Source organism: Aptenodytes patagonicus, chromosome 7 (genome assembly GCF_965638725.1).
Source record: "Aptenodytes patagonicus chromosome 7, bAptPat1.pri.cur, whole genome shotgun sequence".
NCBI lineage: Eukaryota > Metazoa > Chordata > Aves > Sphenisciformes > Spheniscidae > Aptenodytes > Aptenodytes patagonicus.
The window spans coordinates 33748295-33769708 of record NC_134955.1 but is presented as its reverse complement, the minus strand read 5'-3'; the positions used below and the strand labels follow the sequence as shown (position 1 = coordinate 33769708).

The window sequence follows — 21414 nt, the reverse complement described above, 5'->3', positions numbered from 1 at the left end:
TGGAGAAGAGAAGGCTCTGGGGAGACCTTATAGCAGCCTTCCAGTACCTGAAGGGGGCCTACAAGAAAGCTGGAGAGGGACTTTTTATGAGGGCATGTAGTGATAGGACAAGGGGTAATGGCTTTAAACTGAAAGAGGGTAGATTTAGGCTAGATATAAGGAAGAAATTTTTTACGCTGAGGGTGGTGAAACACTGGCACAGGTTGCCCAGAGAGGTGGTGGATGCCCCATCCCTGGAAACATTCCAGGTCAGGTTGGACGGGGCTCTGAGCAACCTGATCTAGTTGAAGATGTCCCTGTCCATGGCAGGGGGGTTGGAACTAGATGATCTTTAAGGTCCCTTCCAACCAAACCATTCTATGATTCTATGATCTTCATCTTGAAAGCACTTTACAAAGAGTAAAGTTTTAACATCCTCTTCCAGGGCTCTCAATTAAGAAATATGTTTCTAGATAGCACTGTTTATATAGATATAGGTATAGTTTTTATTTATTTTTATTACCAACCCAACATTTCAATTTGCAGCCATTGATGTAATTCATGACATATTCTTGTGGTGTTTTTTTTTTTTTTCCCTTAAAAAGAAATGAACTTCAAATGAAAAGGATGCCTTTTTGTCTGTCTGGTGTTCCTAAAAGGTACTCAAGAAGACACAGTGGCAGTTTTTAAGCCCGTACCTTTCAATGGCCTGAAGACCACCAGTGAGATGTGGGCGCTGTGAAAACTGGGGTAGCAAACAAGTGAAAGGGTAGCCACGCCACAGCTCGGGATGGGATGGTGCTGGGAACAAACGGGCACGCCATCCGGGGTTTCCTGAATTCATTTCCACCTCCGAGTAGGAAGACTGCACAGCAAACCCATCACCATCCCAAGGAGCCGGTACCGCGTTCCCTGGCCCCCTCGCTCCCCCCAGGGCAGACTATTCCTGGGTAGCCATTTATTTCTTTATCGGTTGTAAATTAACATAATTTTCTCTCCCTGCAGTACGACAAGCTCGAAGTTAATTATACAAAGAGAAATGCCATAGTCAAAATATACATGATACATATTATATTAGAGGGTTGGGGTTTGTTTGGTTTTTTTTTCCTCCTTTTTTTCTTAGCCGAGGCAGGTGATTGAGATGCTACATGCTCCAGCCTTTGTCACTGAATGTGTGTGTGTGTCTGTGTTTGTATTAAAAATATATCAGTCTTGTGATGTTCTTAAAAAAGAAAGAAATGGAAGGCGGCGAGGGCGGAAACGAGTAATAGTGAAAAAGTTCTTTGACTGTGTCACAGTCTTTTGTGGCTTCAAAAAATACACATGTTCAATTCCAGCACTGACGGCAGCTTGAAGCTTTAGAGTAGATTTTTAACATTTTTCTGTTTTAGTAGTAAAAAAGAAAAAAAAAAAAAAAAGCAGTGTGCCTCCCCCAAACCAAAAAGCAACAAGCAAACGAAAGAAAAAAAAAAATCAAATTCCTGATCAGACTTCTGCAATTCCCAACCAGTGAAAATAAGAAAGTATCTCCTTACAATGGAGGGGTGCTCAGGAGGAAAGCAGACAAGCCCCTATGGGAGAGGTGACCTTTGGAGATGGCTGAAACGTCTTAATCTCATTGAATGGGGCCAGCGGCTGGGTTTATTGTGTTTTGTTTTATTTCAACACTTGCCATTGTTGCTTTCTTTTGTATCATTTTGGGTGGGTTTAGTTTGTTTGTTTTTTTCCCTCTGTGATGGTTTTGCCCTTCTTGGCACCCAGCCATCCAACCATCTGGGCAGCGGCGGCCCCTGATGGACAGCTGTCCCCTCCGGTGAAACCGTGCTTCCAGGACCGGTGTCCAGTGAGGTAACGGAGAAGGGGATCCCTCCCCCGGCAGCACCGTCCCTCCACCGCCTAAAACCCCTTGATGTAGCAATAGGCCTCCAGGGTGGCGAAGAGGATGTACAGCAGCCAGAGGCTAATGAAGAGCAACGTCGTGGCCAGTTTGCACCCCCGGGGGCCGCCCAGCTCCCCCCCGATGTGGGGCCGCCGGCGGTAGAGGAGGACACTGATGCAGATGAAGGCGAAGATGGTGAAGAGGGTGACGGAGAAGGCCAGGGTGCCTGCTGACACCTGGAACTCCTGCCCCTGTGACGCCCAGTAGATCGCCGCCACTGACCATGCCAGCCCGATGCCCAGGAAGACGTTGACGGCGTTGCTGCCCGTGACGTTGCTGATGGAGGCGTCAGCGTACACGTCCTGGATGGCCGCAGCTTTGCTGGCGAATGTGTCTGGGGTTGGGGGAGGAGGGAAGGAGAAATTACTGGGAGTCCAACAGGAGAAACGGGCAACCCTTCATGTCTGGAGGACAAGGGAGCCTCAGGTGTGGCACTGGCTAGGTTGGGACATGGATCTCTCCTGGTGCACAATCCCCCTCCCGGGTCCAGGGACCCCATGTTGCCACCAAGTGGGGTGCAGACCTTGCCTGGGGACAGGGCACTGTGGAGCCCCTTGCCAGCCTGAACCCCATCCCCATGATGGAGCTGCTCCCGTGGGACAGGAGAACCACCAGAGGACTTTCCTCCCACCCCATCCCCTCTCTGTGGCTACCCCACCTGGTACGGAAGTGCCGAAGGCAACAAAGACGACGGCGGTCACTGAGTCCTTGAGGCCGATGGTGCAGCCAAAGTGGGAGGCAAGGTCGCCAATGACGGCTGTGAGCATGCCAATGATGAGGATGGAGACGACGAAGCAGGCCCAGCCGTTGCAGTACTCAGTGGGGGGCACGCAGGCAAACAGCACCTTCCAGAAGACGGTCAGGAAGTGCATCACATAGTCGAAGCAGGACGGCAGGCGCTCCTCACCGGACTCATCCTCGTCCTCATCACCTGCTGCACACAACGTGGAAGAAGAGATCCAGCGCTCATGATGGGTCAGGTCAAGATTACGGGGGTGGGCTGCAGCCTGTGCTTGGCCCCTCTCTCAGGGCTCCAGGGATGCTGCTCACCTGGGACAAGGTGGTGTGGTGCTGGCCACAACAGTGGGCTCAGGGCACCCCAGGTCCCTCAGTGATGGGTGAGGCTTGGCAAGAGGGGTGCCTCCCAGGACACCCCAGAGCCTGCAGGGCTGGGGAGTGGCAGAGCGGTGCATTGTGCCCACAGAGGGGCAGCCCCATCCCATCCCTGTTCCCATCCACAGGCAGTCACATAGTATGTAGTCAGCCTGAGGAGATCACTGTTGAGGAGCACCATGAAGTCACACAGCCAAGTGATGTTTTGGGGGGGTAAAATAGCAGAAAGTGATAGAACTGGGAAACTGGAGTGACCTTGTGGTTCTCCCGCACCAGAGGACAGGCTGGTCACCAGCAGCGCCCCAGTAAGAAACTTCTCATCTGTGTGAGGGTATCAACAACAGCGCTGCAGCCCCTTGGAGGGGTTCCCTCCTTAGCGTGGTGGGCCAGGTCAGCCCCAAGGCTGGAAGCACTGCTGGTCTTTGTGCAGATACAGGATTGATGGAAATAAATTGGTAAAAGAGAAAGCAGGTAGGGAGCACTGAGCAAATGGCACAGGAAGGAGAGAGATGGAGGAAGAGAGAAGCAGGCCTGCTTGCTACAAGGACGGAAGTACTGTTTCCACAGAAGCAGTTTCTCTTGATTGCTAGAAAGAAGAAAACTGAATACCCTGCACCTCTTCTTTCATGTCAGAAGAAGCCCTTGTGGCCACTGGTGACAGCTCCCACTCAGCTGCCTGCCTGCCTGCTTCCCACACTACGGCTGGGTGGAAAACAGGCCTTCAGGAAAGATGCCAGACCACCAAGGAAAGGTTCAGAAAGATGCCTGAGTGTCATTAATGGCATGGACATGTCTAAAATGTCTGCTCCACGGCTGCCTGGCTCTGGAAGCGGTGAGCTCTCTCAAGCTCCCTGGGCAACAGCTGGCAGGTCTTTAGACCTTTCCCTCCACCAGCTGCTGCCTCATGGGGCAAGACCTCCTGTCCATATGTGGTAACCTTCCCTACTCCCAGAGTCTCTACTGGCCGTGGCAGACAGGACATCTTCCAGCAGCAGGAGCTACCTGAACAGGACAGCACTGGGCTCACCAGGAGCCAGCAGCCCAGCCAGGATGGGATTTTGCTGCCTGTACGCTGCTCATCAGACCACTGAAGCAGCAGGAGCACCGCCAGCAGAAGTCAAGTCTTTGAAAACTGGCGTCCTGGATGGCTCCACACCAAAAGATGGATCTCCTGGGCTCCCAGCTAATGCATCTGCAAAAGCCCAATATATTTGGAGCAGAGGAGCTCTTTGGACTGGCTTTGCTGATGACCACCACACACGCAACAGCCGAGCATCACTGACCAGGCAGACGCTGTCTCCTGAGCCCAGACAGATCTCATCCCAGGCTGCATGAACCCTGGGGATGCTGGTGTGGGTTTTCTGATGTCCCCCTCACCTGCGCTGACGGTAATGGCCTCCATGAACTGGTCCCTCCAGGAATGTGTCCCTACAACCAAAGCCAGGTTTGTCTTCTTAATCAGCTTGTCCACGGTGCTCTGTTGTGGGAATAAAGATGCACAGCAATTAAACTGGCTGCTAGCAGGCAAAGCTGATCTTGCAGTACACTGTGGTCTCACAGACCCTTCCCAAACTGTTTAGGTGCCACAAGCGCTCTCCTACCAGTCAGATGAGGCCATGACTGGAGTTGAGCCCACCTTCTCCCCGGACAGGCTGACCCAAACCTCAGCAGAGCCTGCTTCATTGCCACCCCTTACTCCAGAGGAGGCTCCTTCCTTTGCCCCTGTCTCACCAGAGATAGCTTTGCTCCTGCCTTCTCCTGCACACTGGCTTCTTCTGCTTCCAGCAGGGCTCCCTTGTCTCCCTCCCTTCACCTCCGCCTACCAGCAGCTACATCCCCTAGCACTTCTTGTAGGCTTCCCCCATACTTTATTGCATTGCATACTCCTTTTCATCTTCCAGCAGCCCTTTCCCTGCACATGTGGCCACCCCCAGCCTCCTCAGTTCTGCTTTCCATGGCTGTTCTTCAGTGCCACACAGCTTTCCCCTCCTGGAGGACACCTGGGACAACTACTGACCTTGAACTCATAGGACTCCTCAATGATGACTTCTAGTTTGGGATGCTCGCCAAGTATTGGTTTGCCCATCTCTGCAATTCTCTTGGCTTCCTCCTCTTCAACCGTCAGCTTCCTCTCAGCCACCTCTGTGGAAGCAAGGTCAACACCAAGCTGTAGACAGCAGCCCTGGAGCACCAGGCCACCACAGGGGCTTGTCTGCAGGGTCTGAGCATGAGCTTGTGCAGCCCCTTCACAGGTTGCTAAGCTCACGCAGTGATTTGGGGGGCAGTGGTGGGGTGTTGGACCACAGAAACAAAGGACCAAGATTTCTGAATATCAGTTGGTCACCAAGAACATACACAACATGGTTTTAATTTATTAAAAAAAAAAAAAAACCCTGAATATTTCTTCAGCCTGCATTGGTGCTCTTGGATGACATACGCCCTCCCATCATCCCTGCAGCAGCCACATCTCTGGGGAGAGTACCTCCCCCGAGGTACCGATTCATTCTGCCATTTGGCACAAGTGTCCTTTAAGACAGCTTTAACGCCCTGGCCTGTTTCCTGGTTTGAATGAACAAGAGACAGGATCTTTTTATTCCCCTTTGATTAGAAAATCACTGTTGGCACTCTGTGTTACTCAGTGCTTGATCTAACGCTCAGATAGACACACAAGTCATAACCACACACGCAAACACGTACTTGTTCCTAGCATTTGGAAAAAGGAGCAGGAAGAAGTAAGTCAGGAGCCAAGTGGGTTTTTGCTTTCCTGTTACTGGATGTTTAGTTTCTGCTGGAGGACCAGGAGCCCAGGTGAGCAAATGCCACCATGGGGCAGGAGGGGTGCCCCGTGGGACTGCCCGGGAGGTGCAGCATGCTGAGACGACTCTGTGTTGGGATCACCTTGCTGATGCCCCAGTAAACCCAGCGAGGTGCCCGGGGAGGTTCTGGTTGCCCAGGTGGGAAGGAGCACCCCAACCAGGAGGAAGGGTGCCCTGGCACTGTCCCCAGCCCTAACTCAGGTCTCTTCTCCCACCCATACACCCAAGTGCAGGCACGTGCCAGTGGGCTCTCTGAAAAGCCTTGTCATCTCAAGAAAGAAGCTGGGTTTCCCCTGCTTTCCTGTGCCTGACCAGTCAGGGTGTACCAGCTGCAGCACGGGGCCCAGCTGAGCCTGGGAGTGAGAGCTGGAGCACTGCAGAACCTGGGTGTGTGTGTGTGTGTGTGTGTGTGTATCACAAACGTAGAGCATCTTGTTCCTGCTGAGCAGTGGGTCAGATGTTACCCAAGGTTTCCTGTAGAGTTTACAAACACCCCAGGTAATGCCTCAGATGTAATTAATCCCATGTGGGCTCCAGCAGATCTCATACTCTGTACCAAAAATCACACAGAAATTATAAAGTCCCAGTGAAATCTAGTTATAAATTCTGCCTTCTCTTCATCAACACAGCTAGATTGATTGCAAAGACTGTAAGCCTTGCAAGTCTTGCAGAGTTTATACAATACATAACAGCTTCTGTGGCAGGTGACATTATTATAACCAATGACAGAAGCAGAAGCAGCTACATCCATCATTTGAAATCAATGACGTACATCAAAACCATCACTGCCTAGCTCAAAGACAGTGTACTCTGGATTTGGGAATCCCCAAAAGTTTACAAATACTGAGACAGGGGAGAACAGCACCTGGAGAAGAAGGCGGGCAGTGCGGCTGGGCAATGCAGGATGCCAGGGGGGTAAAGGGGGCAACCGCAGGCAAAGGCCAAGCAAGCACAGAGGGGAGGAGGCAGCTGAGCTGTGGAAGTGCGGAAACAGGGGTGAAACTGGACAAAATGTTCTGCATTATGCTGCGCTTGGAGACATGAACATGATCATCAAGAACAAGATTCAAGTTACTTATATTCACTTGAGCAGGGAGTTAGATGAAATCTACATCGTCTTTTCCAAGACAGAGATCGAGAAAGTCCAGTCTCTGCCTCTACCTGGAAGTGTATGAAGATGACAAGCTGTATCCATCGTTGAAAATGCAGGTGCTTACACATCAGTTGCCGTACCATGTACATGGCTCGCTTCTGTCTGAGCTCCCCCATAACCTGAAGCTCAGGGGAAGAGGCACCCTCAGCTCTGCAAGGCCCAGCTTGCCATATGAGCTGAATGTGTGCTGACATGTGCTGACAGTACTGAGCTGAGCAAAAGCACAGCAGCCATCCCAGCAGGGTTGCAAACCCCGGACTCGGGGATAGTCTGGCTCACTACAACCTTCGCAGGGAAGTAACTACATCAGAAAAGCTGCGGTCGCAGCTGGTGGCGTGGTCACAGCTGGTGGCACGGTCCCTTGGGCTGTCGCCTACTGGCTGCAGTTGCATAGCACAGAAAGCAAATGTCTGGAATCAGAAGAGCTGCCCTGAAGATGGGGAATATTGAGCAGAATTTCCTCAGTTCAACAACTGCAGGAGAAACGCAACGAAGCCTCAGTCCCCACTTTAACTGATTTGACGAAAGCCTTTGGCATGGTAAGACAATACGGAGCCTCATGCAGATATTAGCTATCTAGGCAAGGCTGAGCTGCAGGCAGGTCTGTAAGCACACACAGTGCAGAATGCCTTCTCCTCCCTGTAGGGAGCGGTATCCAACATGGCTTTATCCCAGAACCTGGCAAGTTGCTCATGCTGGTTTATGTACCTATGCCAGGCAGGACAGCGTGAGACCCGATACCCTCCTCTGAGGAGGGACACCTGCTCCATCTCTTCCGACTGTTTGCCAGGTCCAAGGCTGTCGAGCAGGCTGCATGGGAACCCCCGTGTCCATGGCCAGGGGCAGGACTTTTGACTGCTGGCAGGTGGCTTAATTGTCTCTTCAAGCCACTTGTGGATCACCTGCTGATTTGATGAGCATGGCAATCACTTGCCAGGCAGCTCTTAGTGTAAATCAAGTGACACGTCCATGTCCAGGAGTGGACAGATTGCTCTAAACCCAGGGGCTGGACCCAGGGTGAGTGTGGGACCGGGCACTCCACCAAAGTGAAGGCACTGTGGGGCTTGCGCTATTTCAGAGGGTACCTTGTCAGTGGAAGAAGTGCCACCAGAGGCACCTTCAAGCCCTAGGTAGGCCACTCACAGTGAAGGGACAAGCTGGCCAGCGATGGAGACCTGCAGTGGGCTGACAGCACATCCACCAAGACATGAATAATGGAGGCCCTGCTGTCACCACCAGCTCCTTTGCAGTGAATATGGTGAACTGGGGCGCAGAGAGAAGAAATATGGTTGCCGAAGAAGGCACGTCAAGGGTGTCCTATGGGGGCAGCTGATTGAACACCACTGCCAGGCTAAGTCTTTCAATGTCAGCTGCAAGCAAACCACAGGAGAACAGGCATAGGCAGCATCTCCAAATGGGTACCTCACAGAAATGTTAATAGAGGAAGCTTGCAGATAATGAAAAAAAGGAGGTAATTCCTTCATGCCTCATTAAAAAGCAGCCACATTTGTGAATGTGCAACAGGAAAGCAAAGTGCAGAAACCTAACAAACTTCAAAGGTGCAGCTGAAAACATTGAACCTGCCATTGTATTTTCACTGTGCCTCTATCCTAATGTAGGAGAGAGAGTTTGAGTCACATACCAATATTGTGCTGGATCTTGCTCAATGCACTCATGCAAACGATCCATAGGTGCCACATACCAGGCTGCTGATTGCCCTCTGAAGGTAAAGCAGTGCCATATGTGGTAGGAAGGACAAGCTTAAGAGTCCAGTTGATGTGTCTCTTGCCCCAGTCTATACTTGCCATACAATTAAGGGGCGAGTTAAGCCCCTCCAAAGAGCAATACAAAGCACGTACATGAATCTGCCACTTCTCCTCACCTACCATTTAGGACACTTGAGCACCCTGTAGCATGAATCAGTGCCAACCTCTGCAAAACACCAGACGCCAACCTTAACCTGCTCCAGGCCTGCTGGGTTTATCTGTTCCCATGGGATGCTGAGACTGAGTTGAGCCCTGTGTGTACAGATCCAACAGCTGAGAGGGAATAAACGCTTGCAACATCCCAATGGCAGAACACATTCCTGATGCTCCTACCTTTCAGGGAAGCACTTCAGCCAGCAGCACAGTGCACCAGCCTGCCTTCCAAGGCACAGGAGGCCACTGTCTCTGCAGCAAGCGTGGGGCATGCTCCCACACGGGCTATGGTAGCCACAGGCCCCCATCTCCTGAGGGACCGGGTGTAGGGATGGGGGTCTTGGAGGTCTCCTCCAAGAAGCAGGGACAGGTGAGGTGTGTCACACATCACCCTGGTGCGTTAGCTTGCAAAGAAGACTATCAAGGGCTGTGATAAATAAAACATGGGGGGCAGGGGGGAGAGACAGACTTCTAATTTGGAAGGTCAAGTCTGTCAAGGTGAACGCTGCTAAGCTGCAGCTTAATTATTAACTAGCCTGATTTCTGTTTGTATGACCATCAGTACCTACTTTTCAATGCGGATTGCAACCTGGACTCCCTGCTGTCAACCCTAATTAAGCCTGTTAAGGTCTGTCTACGTCCAGCAAGAAAAGGAGCTTGTCAGGACCTCCTGGGCTGCCTCCACCTCCTCCCTGGGAAGGGGAAGGTGGGAAGAGAAAGGTCCCCTAAACCCTGCCTGCTCTGGCACATAGGTGTGTGCTACCATTGAGTGCTAGGAACCTATCTGGGCTACAGGAGCATGCACAGACTGCTAAGGCTAGCCAAGCTGGGGCTGCTGTGCCAGGTGCTGCACCAAGGTACTCTGCTCCTTGTGCCAGGGAGCCCACGGGTTGAGGAGATGCTACAAGCAGGGGAGACAAACAGGTCTGGTAAGATCAAAGGCTGGGTGGGAGGAATGAGAATGAAGTCCACTTTTGCCCAGGCTGTAGCAATGGCCACCGCTGACACCCGCTAGACGCTGGACCCAACACTTGCTTGCAGGAAGTGAGGAGAGGGTTTTGGTTAAACCACTCCATGTTCTCACTTACTCTGCCTCATTCAGGGTCAGTTCAGACCCTTAAAGGTAGGACAGACGAGGGGGGGGGGCAGCAGCTCCTACTTACGGTCCTGCCACTGCCGTGCTCTGCAGCCCTACTGGGCATGTCCCTGCCATGCTCACTCAGCTCTCTCACCGGCAGAACGACTTACGCCTGCAGGGCCATCCTGGGACTCAATCTGCAGCTATTTGCAAAGCGCTTTCCAACTACACATGATAGGCAGTTTCTTGGGCTCAAAATACTGTAAGCAGATCCCCTCCTCCTCTTATTTTTTCCAGGGGAAAGGGAACACTGAGCAGTGTTCCCACATCATGCATTGCTCCTGGAAGGTAGGTACTCCACCAGTGCTTGCTAGCTCAACCTCCTTAAAACCGGAGGGACCAAATGGGAACTGGACATTGTCTGTGGCCCTCTGGACACATCATAAATCAAAGCTCATTTCCATGGGGTAATCTGGCCACTACACCTTCTGAGCTGAAACAGTCAATGGGAAGGCCCTGTAACAGTTAGAGGGGTAGCTACCCATCTCCTCGGTAATGCTGCAAGACTACCAAACAGCCACGGACCAGTTTGTATTCCCTGTCACTTGCTGAATAGATTGGATTAAAACCAACAATGTATTCATGAAAGATTGCTATGAAGGCCATTTCACACCCCTCGAGCTATCTCATCTCCATCCATTTCTAGAGCGGGCATGTATCTGCGTGAAGGTCACCCCTTCTGGGGACTGCGCTGCTAGGAAGAAATTAAAACGACAATTAAAATGAGATTTTTTTTGTTGTGGCTCAAGAAAATATGATCCTGGCTAAACAAAGTAAACAGCGAGCATGAATGAGTTCCTCTCTCCAGAGTGCTGTCAAGCCGTCAGTCACAACTGGGGAAGACTGCTGGCTAAAAGACACTCTGGCTTTTGAGGTTAGCATATGGATATGCCCTTTACTGAAACACATGCACATGCACAAGCACCGGCAGCCTGGGGTGCTTTCTAAAATGGGAGGAATCTGCTTACTTAGCCCTGGAGGCTATTTTTGAGGCGTGATACATCCATATACATGCCCTAGCGTCCTTACTGCTAACTGGGAAACACTGCACATTCATGAGAGGGAGGCTAAGGCACAGGGCTGGGAACTGCGCATTATTCCACTGCTGGCTCTGCCTTGAGATTGCTGTTGACATGACCGTCCCCAACAGGCCAGTTCAACTGGTGTCTCTGCTCCCCAGTCTTTCCCACTGCAAAGTGGACCCATGAGTTTTAACGCATAAGTAAAGAAACATATTTAGAAATATTTTCTTTGATCTGACTGAATATGTGGAAATGAGGGTAGAGAAGTATCTACCAGTTAGATAATTCCTCATCCCTTTAAAGATCTGAACCTCCTGAGCCCAAAAACTTGCAAGCCAAGGCTCTGCTCAGGCTTTCGGTGACTTTTGCAAAGGCTGGAAAGACCACCAGAGCAGCTTGCCCACTGCTGGCAATGGCAGGGACAACTGGAGTAGCTATGCACTTTGGTATTTACCTGTAAAAACAGTATAGGGAGCCAATACAAAAGGTTACACATCAGAGCAGTTAAAAAACCCAGCTTTGACTCTCAAGTCACTCCACAGCCACCCTGTACTACTGTGGCCCTCTGCAGCCCCAACAGCTGGCACTGGACACTTGGCCATGCAAGCCTTTCAAAAGCTTTGCACAGCCTTGCAAGTCTGACTCAGAGAGCCCATTTGGAGGAAACAAACGCTGAGCTGAACCTGTGCCAAAGGCTCTCCCCTGCCTAGTTACTTTGCCTTGTCTAAAATTCACAGCCCTGTTTTCCCAGGAAAGGCTCTGCAAGGCGGGGGTGAGGGCAGAGCCAGCGTCTCCCATTTACCCCCAGGGAAGGGCTGCTGGGACAAGAGAGGCGTTTTCACTTGGGCTTATCCATCTGGGCATCCCAGGGCTTCTGCAAAGAGATGGGGCCACCGCAGTGAGTGGGGGCCGTGCTGCTGCTGGTCCTGCAGGAGCCGCCGAAGAGGTGCTACAGGAGGGCGAACGCCCCAGGGCTGCGGAGGAGAGGCAGGGTGCCCAGCGGTCCCAGGGACGCAGCCCCAGGGAAAGGGGTGCTGCCCGGGAAAAGCTGTGCAAGCTGCTCTGGGAGAGAGGGGATAAGGAGCGGGACCGACAGATTCCACTGAAATGTTCAATAATGCAGTTTTTTTACAAAGATTCCTGTGCATCTGTGTAATCTAAATCTAACATGACACGGACTAAATGAGGACGTCACTTCTCTCCCTGTGGATTAGCCGTGATCGCTGCTGAGTGACACTCCAGCACGTGCCTCTGCGGCGAGAGGGGCTCTGCTCACCGGCCGGCCGCTAGCTTGAAGCACGCGCAGGGGCTGAGCACCGCAAGCTTGAACCACGGGCCAAGCACGCCACGTACACACAGAGGGCACCCCGGGGCAGCCCGGCAAGGGGGGCACCCCAGGAACCCCCCCGCCCAGACAGAGAGGAGGCTTTTCTTTATTAACTGGAAAGCAATTTTCCATATCTGGTGACAAAGTTCTCCAGTAACAGCTGCCAAAAGCCATCAGGCCGGATCACAACAGAGGGAGGAAAGTTATGTTATTTTAATAGAAATTATTTGGTTCCCAGGGTTCTGATCAAATTAGGCAGCTACTGAATTAAAGCAATGAAATTACTGAGAAGGAGGCTGTGCTCAACTTATTTTCTGTCCTCCCGGACCTGAAGAAGTAACAAAAAGGGAAACATCCAAACCACTCAGAGGAGTTTTCCGTAAACACCCTAAGCTGATATTTGGGGAGCTGGGGACTTCTGCCTGCCATGAGCAGTTTCCTAATTAGCCCAATATCCGATGGGCTCAGGCCATCCCCTGCACAGCAGATTTGGCATCCTCCGAAAAGGAGCAGAGATTGAAGATTGCGCGGCAGATGCTGCTCCTTTGATCTGCAGCACAGCTCAGGCATGATGAACACTTTCGTTTTCAGCTCTGCTTGCAAATCTGTCAGACTGGAGCTCCTCTCTGCACCCTGTGTGCCTGCCCTTATCTTTTGACAAATGTTTCTTTAGTGCAAATTCAACGGTAATCATATCTGAAACTGAAGGAATAAGAAAAGTACAGGAGTTGTACATCACACCGCAGTGGGATCAAGAGAGACTGGCACAACGGGGATTTCGGGCAAGGAAGCGGGGGCTCAGTATTAAGGGGACAGGAGATGAAGAGTGCAGAGCCAGAGCTGAGGGTGAGGACGGAAATGGTGCTGATGCTTATCGTGCCCTGGTAGCACTGCCCTGGCACTGAGTGCACCCCTGGGACCCCCCAAGGGCGGGAGGTGGAGAGCACCCAAGTTCATGCACTGAGGGGTGATGCATGGCCTGATCCTGCATGGGAAGGGGACACCTGCACAGCCCTGCACCCTCACCCACCCCAGACAACACCACCCCGCACCCCAGGAGTGCCACCCCCTGCAGAAAAGCCCCGTGCTCCCCGGTGCATCAGCACAACCCAAGCCCCAGAGCTGCCCGAGGAGAGGGTCGAGTCACAGCCCCAGACCAGCCAGAGCTGCATGTTCTGCTTTGCAACCCTGTCCGGGTCACTTCCCAAAACCCCAGGGAAAAATCTGGAATATGGGGAAGGCTCTTAGAAGTCAGTCAGTCACTGTCATGTTCTTAATGCATTGCTCTTAACCAGTTCCTGCTGGACGTGAACACCATGAGCTGGGGTTGTCGACAACACAGCAAACAGAAACATGAGAGGCTGACCAAAGGGGACAAAAACAGAGCCAGAGCAAGCAGAGGAAAGGAGAAAAAGCACTTACCTTGGGTGAGCAGCAGGGCTGTGGGGAGAGAAGAACACGAGAAAGACAGGAAGAGAGAAGAAAAGAGGGAAAAAGTTAATATCCCAGGGGAAAAGCGGTTTTGCAGATGGCAGCTGTCAGTGAGCAATGGATGTGGTGCAAGGCAGCGTGCGAGCTAGCTGGGGCTGCACGCTGGGAGCAGGCTGGGGAGTAGACCCTGTGGCAGCGAGACAGGGAGGAGGCTGGCAAGCACCGGGGCACTGGCCCCCCAAAGTCACCCCCCCACCCACCCAAGCGAAGGCAGAGAGGTGGGATGCAGGCGGGGAGCAGCACAGAGGGGAAGGGAAAAGTGGAGGGGACAGTTACGCTTGCCATTGGGGCCTGACGTGACCCAAACTGACCTGAAGGCACAGGGGGTGCCCCTGCTTCAGCCGGGAGTGTGTGGTTGTGGCAGGGCTTGGTACAACTGGGGAGGCCCTTGTAAACCCGTGGGTGGCTGAGAAGAGAGGGTGGCCATGGGCAGCTCACTAAGAGCATCATCAGGGGAAGGTGTTGATAAAAGGGGTGCTGGCCTCCAGTGTGAAACAGGGCAGGGGGTAACGTGGCCGTGTATCATCCCCTGGGATGCCCTGGCTCGCCTCCACCTATCTTGCGCCTCACAGGTGCTGAGGAGCACAGACACACGTAAAGCATCACTGCTTTGAGTCCTCCTGGGTCTCTTTGCTCCCAATTGCAGGTCTGCCCGACAGTGCTGCATGGGCACATGCCGTGCAATATCATCGCTGCAAGATGCAACTGCCGCCTGGGAAATGTGACTGTGTGGTCCTGTGAGATTAGAGGTGGGGGAAATGGAGGAGAAGGGGGCAAAGGTCGTTGCAAGGGATGACCTTACCCTGACTTTACAGGCACAGCCCAGCCCTCTTGCTGCCTTGGGCAGTGACCTCCTGGCCCGCCCCTGCCTTGATTTACCCATTCCCTGGAGCTGTCACAAAGAAACATCTGGCTGGATCTCTCTTAGGTGTTATCCCTAGAAAGCCACAGCCTGCATCCAAGTTTCAAACTAACTCCAGGAAAGTCCGTATACCAAAAATTCCAAACCCTCTTTAAGAGGGGCCAAGCACCAGCTCTGTGCCTTAGCTTTGACTTCTACCTGTCCTTCAAACAGCAAACTGGTCCCTGAAGACTTGGTTGCATGCGATGACGGTCTTGTAATTACTAACACATTATCATGCACTTTTAGTCTCAGAAGCTTAAAACTCTGTACAAAGACTGAGTCAGTATTAACAGCCCCATTTGACAGATGGTGAAGCAAGCAAAGAGAGGCTAAAGGGAACATTTTGTAAACTCAGAAGTGGGCTGGAGTCCAAAAGTGCTAATTTACCCAGGCTTGCCGGTTCAGTTCTCTGAAAAGCAGGCACTTTTATACAGAGGCACCTAATTGTATCTGTGCTGGTTTGAAAGTGATTTCCTAAGCAATTCGTCAAAGGTCACACAGCGCAGAGCTGGGGGCAGAGCTGGGGAAAGTAATCCTGAGTCCTGGCTCCCAGTCGCATCTCTGCTCCGTTGGGCAGCACCCACGGGCACAGCTTTCCCAACAGCATGTGGAGAGGCATCGGCCCAGTCAAGATCTTCATCCACCTATCCATCTCCCTGGCTGGAAATACCTTGGGCACTCAGGGAGATCTCCCTTGTCTGTGCAGACAGGTAGAGGCACAGTGAAAGGGGAAGGGGCAATGAAGAGGCTCCTTATTGAGCATACCTCGTGTTTCAGGGTCAATTCCTTTTGAGAGTCAAAAACCTTTGGGGGAACCATTCGTGAATATGTTCTGCAGCACGCACAGTGCCACAGAGCCCCAAGAAGCACACAACCTGCTCTGCCCGCACAACCTCCTGTCCTCCACACAGCTCTGCCTGGAAGTCTCCAGCAGGCCTGTCACTGCTCCTTGTAGCGCCAATCTTGAGTCTCCTTGTAGCTCCATCCTGCTGCAGCTCCATGCTAACCTGTGGCCTCCTTACTATTCCATGGTCTTCTGGTTCTCCAGACAATGTGGAGAAATTTAATTTGCCTTTGCAATTACAAGCATTAGTACAATGGGTCGATTCGGTGTTCAAATTTAATATAACGAAATATTACTGTGCCCCTAAGCTACTGTGGTTATTAAAAAAAATCGTTGGTTCCTCATGTTTTTTAAAACTGTTATTCTAGTGCTCTGGGATTTGAATTTATTTTTTTCCCTGTTTGCTTTTGAGCCTGCAAAAGAACTATTTTTCTCCCTTTCACTTATGATATGATACATGAGTATTTGAAGAAGCCTATAAAGCTATGAATGAAACATCAAGAATACAGCATGCAGAAAGCCAAGGGATTATTTTGTCTTTATATTTCTGAGTGAATGCTGTGCATGCAAGCAAGAAAATGATTTCATGGACTAAAGCTTCCTTCCTGCACATGCATCTGCTAATGTGCCCTTAGCTGTGACCTGTAATGTTTCCTGACAGTCCATCTGGGGATGCTGTACGTGTACCAGCCCCGCCAATGGCCCCTGTGCTGTTCCCATCCCACAAGCCTCCCTCCGCTGCCCCCAGCCTGAGCTGCATCCCTCCATTGCTCACCAGGGCACCTCTCTTCCTCCTGCACTCCTCTACTGCACGTCACGCTCCTCATGGGGCCAAGCCAGGCCACCTCATTGCTGTTGGCATCTCAGGTAGTCTCAGAGGCTTGACATGTGTATTCTTACAGGGAGCTGCTAAAATCAACTCTGCAGTCAAATCCAAAATAGCAGTCCCAAGTACCCCTCACCTAACCCTTTCACGGCATAAGCGCAGACACACACCTGTGCCCCCAGACAGGGTAGGTGACCCAAAGGCTTCAGCTCTAGATCCCAGTTCCTCCTTTACTGGGATTTCTCTGCCCTGCAGGCCTGGGTTTTACTAGGCAAAGTCAAAATTGTGTGCATGAACACTGCTTCCCCTGCCACCCCTGAAACTGAACAATTTAGACCTCAATTTAGCTGCTAAAAAAGCTGATTACTAACAACCGTTTTCAGCTGCATGTTTTCAATGTACTTTGGGGTGAAATCCTGCTGTGATGTGCATGTTGGTGCCGGGTACAGATCAGGAATTGAAGTCATAGAATCACAGAATCATAGAATAGTTTGGGTTGGAAGGGACCTCTAAAGGTCATCTAGTCCAGCCCCCCTGCCGTGGGCAGGGACATCTTCAACTAAATCAGGTTGCTCAGAGCCCCGTCCAACCTGGCCTTGAATGTTTCCAGGGATGGGGCATCCACCACCTCTCTGGGCAACCTGTGCCAGTGTTTCACCACTCTCAGCGTAAAAAATTTCTTCCTTATATCTAGTCTAAATCTACCCCCCTTTAGTTTAAAGCCATTCCCCCTTGTCCTGTCGCAACAGGCCCTGCTAAAAAGTTTGCCGCCATCTTTTTTATAAGCCCCCTTTAAGTACTGATAGGCCGCAACAAGGTCTCCCCGAAGCCTTCTCTTCTCTAGGCTGAACAACCCCAACTCTCTCAAGCCTTTCTTTATAGGAGAGGTATTCTATCCCCCTGATCATTTTCGTGGCCCTCTTCTGGACCTGCTCCAACAGGTCCATGTCTTTCTTATGCTGAGGGCTCCAGAGCTGGATGCAGTACTCCAGGTGGGGTCTCACCAGAGCAGAACAGAGGGGCAGAATCACCTCCCTCGACCTGCTGGCCACGCTTCTTTTGGTGCAGCCCAGGATACGATTGACCTTCTGGGCTGCGAGCGCACATTGCCGGCTCATGTCCAGCTTTTCATCCACCAGTACCCCCAAGTCCTTCTCGGCAGGGCTGCTCTCAATCCCTTCATCCCCCAGCCTGTATTGATACCAGGGGTTGCCCCAACCCCGGTGCAGGACCTTCCACTTGGCCTTGTTAAACCTCATGAGGTTCACATGGGCCCACTTCTTGAGCTTGTCCAGGTCCCTCTGGATGGCATCCCGTCCCTCTGGTGTGTCGACCGCACCACTCAGCTTGGTGTCATCTGCAAACTTGCTGAGGGCGCACTCGATCCCACTGTCTATGTCATTGATGAAGATACTGAACAGTACCGGTCCCAATATGGACCCCTGTGGGACGCCACTAGTCACCAATCTCCATCTGGACATTGAGCCGTTGACCACTACCCTCTGGATGCGACCGTCTAACCAATTCCTCACCCACCGAACAGTCCACCCGTCAAATCCATACCTCTCCAGTTTAGAGAGAAGGATGTTGGGGGGGACCGTGTCAAAGGCCTTACAGAGGTCCAGATAGATGACATCTGTAGCTCTTCCTGTGTCCACTGATGTAGTCACTCCATCATAGAAGGCCACTAGGTTGGTCAGGCAGGACTTGCCCTTGGTGAAGCCATGCTGGCTGTCTCGAATCACCTCCCTGTCCTCCATGTGCCTTAGCATAGCTTCCAGGAGGATCTGCTCCATGATCTTCCAGGCACAGAGGTGAGACTGACTGGCCTGCAGTTCCCCGGGTCTTCCTTTTTTCCCTTTTTAAAAATGGGGGTTATGTTCCCCCTTTTCCAGTCAGTGGGAACTTCTCCGGACTGCCATGACTTCTCAAATACGATGGATAGTGGCTTAGCAACTTCATCCGCCAGTTCCTTTAGGACCTGCGATGGATCTCATCGGGTCCCATGGACTTGTGCATCTTCAGGTGCCTTAGATGGTCTCGAACCTGATGTTCTCCCACAGTGCACAGCTCTTCATTCTCCCAGTAAGTCCCTCCTGCTTTAACTCTAGCGAGGCCAAAGAAGGTTAAACCAAGAGGAACTGGGCTTGGGATGGGAGCAGACCAGAAATCAGGCAATCCTGTAAATCCCGTGCTAAATGTGTGTCCCAGCCTTTTTCTAAACAGTGAAATACCTTTTTCTGCTGTTTACCTCAGAGAGAGATTTGACCACGCTGCATGCTTTATTCTGGACTCATTCTTCATTAACATAAACCTTTTCTAATCAATATCCCTAAAGACTCCAGGAAGCCACTGTGTAGATAAGAGGATCCTTGTTAAAGGCCTGGGATTTACAGAGTGAGCTGAAATGAGGAAGAGGAGGCTGGATTTTGAGGAGACCCTCAGTCACACAACAGGGCAGTCACAGGCAGAAAAAGGCATGGAGAACACATTGCCTGCACCCCATGTGCACCCAAAGGAGCTCAGTGACCATGCAAACCGTGGGCTCAGTTCCCCCAGGTAGGGATCCCCCATCTTCCAGATATAACTGTCCACAGGCTCTGCCTCCAGATTTGCTCACTGAGGTGAGCAAACTGTTTCCCTAATAGACTGTGGAGAGCTATAAACATTTTTTTTTAATAGGCTAAACAAGGCAGAGATTTTGCAGCATTAACCTGAATGCTGTTATTACTGAAGTCAATAGCAAAGCTCTTGCAGACTCCAAAAGACTTCTCTCCGTCAGGAGAATCAGCAGCATTCAGCTTAATCACAGAGCTGCAAGCAAATTATTAAACCTTCGGGAAGGAGGTAACAGCAATCTAACATTTCTTTGCTACTCCCGTCAGCAGCTGATGGAAGGAGTTTCTCAGCATCTGCCCACATTTCAGAAAACTGCAGCACGTGTTGCTCACCTATTGATGCAGCTTATCTTATCCAGGCATGGACCTTTGTACCGAGTCACATCATTTCATCAATATTTTGATATAGATAACTTGCTGGATCAATCCATGCTAGGAATCATTCTTCCTTTGCAGTTTAATCCTTACCCTGCGACTCCCAGCCACATCTGGGGCACAAAGCTTTCCCATCAGGGATGCTGACACTTGATTAAAAGGAGATGTGTTATGAGATTTGTCCACACCAGTTGACTCTGTGCTGGGAGGGCTGAGAGGACTTCAGACAAAATCTTCCCAAGCCAGGTCATGCCAGCAAGCTGTTTAATAGTGCTTGCTAGCCATCTGTGCTCCAGTTTCCAGTGAAGTCGTATCTTGTGGGAGACATGCTTTCTGAAGCAAAATTTTGCATGAAGAATGTTGGTCCCTTTTACAAAGCATAACCCTCAAGACTCAGCCTTCACACACCAGCCCTGACCTTCCACCACTGCCACGAGCAGACTCCCAATTACCCTCATGAAACATAATTTTCCAAATGCTATTTTCACCATTACCTGCTACCGAAGTAGCCTCACTTGCCATTTGGGCTCCATCAACACCAAGGTTAACCACAATTTAAGCAGAAGACCGATTTTATCCAGGGAAAGCAAAGCAAGCTCTTCTCCTGTAATCCAGGACTGCAGACAAAGTGTGAAAGCTAATGCGTGAAGAAAGTATTTCTCCAAAATCCTGCTGGGCTGAGAGCAGCAAAATCCTTGGTCCGAGTTGTGAGCTGACACGATACCAGAGCTGCTATAAGAGCAAGAGTCAAATCAACAGACAGCATCTTGTCATAAAGGAAAAGACTCGTTTCACTGCAGGAACACTTAAAAAAGGTGCTGAAAAAAGGATGGCCAGAAAGGTGGCTCAGGGTGCTGGGAGGTTTCAAAGCCCTGCAGTGCCCAGTAGACAGGGATTCAGTTTACGTGACCGCACATACAGAGGAAAGGTGAGACAAGAAGGATTCAGAGATTAATTTCTTAAAAACAGAGAAGACAAAAAAATCAGGAAACCTGGGAAATGTCCAGAAGGATACAGAAAAGCAACATTTACTGTCTTTGCCAAGCAAAGAATGGGAGTCTCCCTCTGATTTCTTTTTACTCATTCGCTTCGATATAACTGGCTTGCGGCAAACGCCATCTTTGCTAGTGTTCTTTGCATCTGATATGCCACTACTGAGTCAGTATCGGTCTTCATCACAGACCGGGCTGGCAAGATACCCATCTCAGATCTATTCTCATCTCTTTGAATTATTGGAGCACATCAACAAAAAGAGCTGCTAAAGTAAAACTACTTGATGTGATTTGTTTGGATGATCAGAAAGGCTTTGAAAAACTCCAGCTGCAGAAAGCAGTTGGTGAAAAAGAATAAATGGGCTGCAAGACAAAGTTTGGTATTGCAGATGTAACATTTACATAGGGGGAAACTAAAGAACAGGAGTAAGTGGTGCACTCTCCTTATGGCAAGGGTTAACAACTGAGTGCCCCAAGGCTCAAAGCAGCACGGGACTGATATAATTGGGGATGAACAGTGAAGAGCAGCATCTGCAGATGATGCAAAATGTTTCAGTCAAAAGGCTGTTTCAGTGGCTGTTACGCGTTGTGCAAGCCCAGAGCAACCCAAAGACAGGAATTCATGTTTGGACCACAGAGGTACCTTCCTGAGTAGAGATGTTTTTCCCCGGTAAGGCGCTCGCAGGTGCAAACAGCAAGAGCAATAGGATGAATTTTCTGTTGAGCTCTGGCCCTCACAGAGACCCTCCTGGAGATACACAGCCTCACCTAATTGTGCAGCCCAAGACAAGGTCATTCCCCTCTACCCCACAGCTCTGGTCAGGGCAAGCAGACATTCCTTTAACTGGTAGCGACTGCTTTGTACCGGCACATGTATGGGACAGCGCAGCCAGTAATGCAAATCAACCATATGGTAGCAAACCCTGCTCCCGCCTGCTATCCTCTTTCGCTGCCTGTC

At 51.0% G+C, this 21414-nt stretch overlaps 1 protein-coding gene across 9 annotated transcripts in view; it reads right to left on the bottom strand.

Moving 5' to 3' along the window:
* Window positions 1-461: 461 nt before the first annotated feature.
* The window catches only part of SLC8A3 (solute carrier family 8 member A3), a 152995-nt gene continuing 132042 nt past the window's right edge, over window positions 462-21414 (bottom strand). For 5 of the 9 annotated variants that reach the window (XM_076344774.1, XM_076344775.1, XM_076344780.1 and 2 more), the window contains 5 exons: window positions 13829-13846; window positions 5049-5173; window positions 4409-4508; window positions 2577-2852; window positions 462-2252 (listed from right to left, as the gene is read on the bottom strand). In XM_076344774.1, the coding sequence (XP_076200889.1) occupies window positions 1876-2252; window positions 2577-2852; window positions 4409-4508; window positions 5049-5173; window positions 13829-13846 (896 nt within the window). In that variant the 3' untranslated portion in view covers window positions 462-1875. The remainder of the gene's footprint in view (window positions 2253-2576; window positions 2853-4408; window positions 4509-5048; window positions 5174-13828; window positions 13847-21414) is intronic. The other 4 variants (XM_076344776.1, XM_076344777.1, XM_076344778.1 and 1 more) reach the window with 3 other exon arrangements.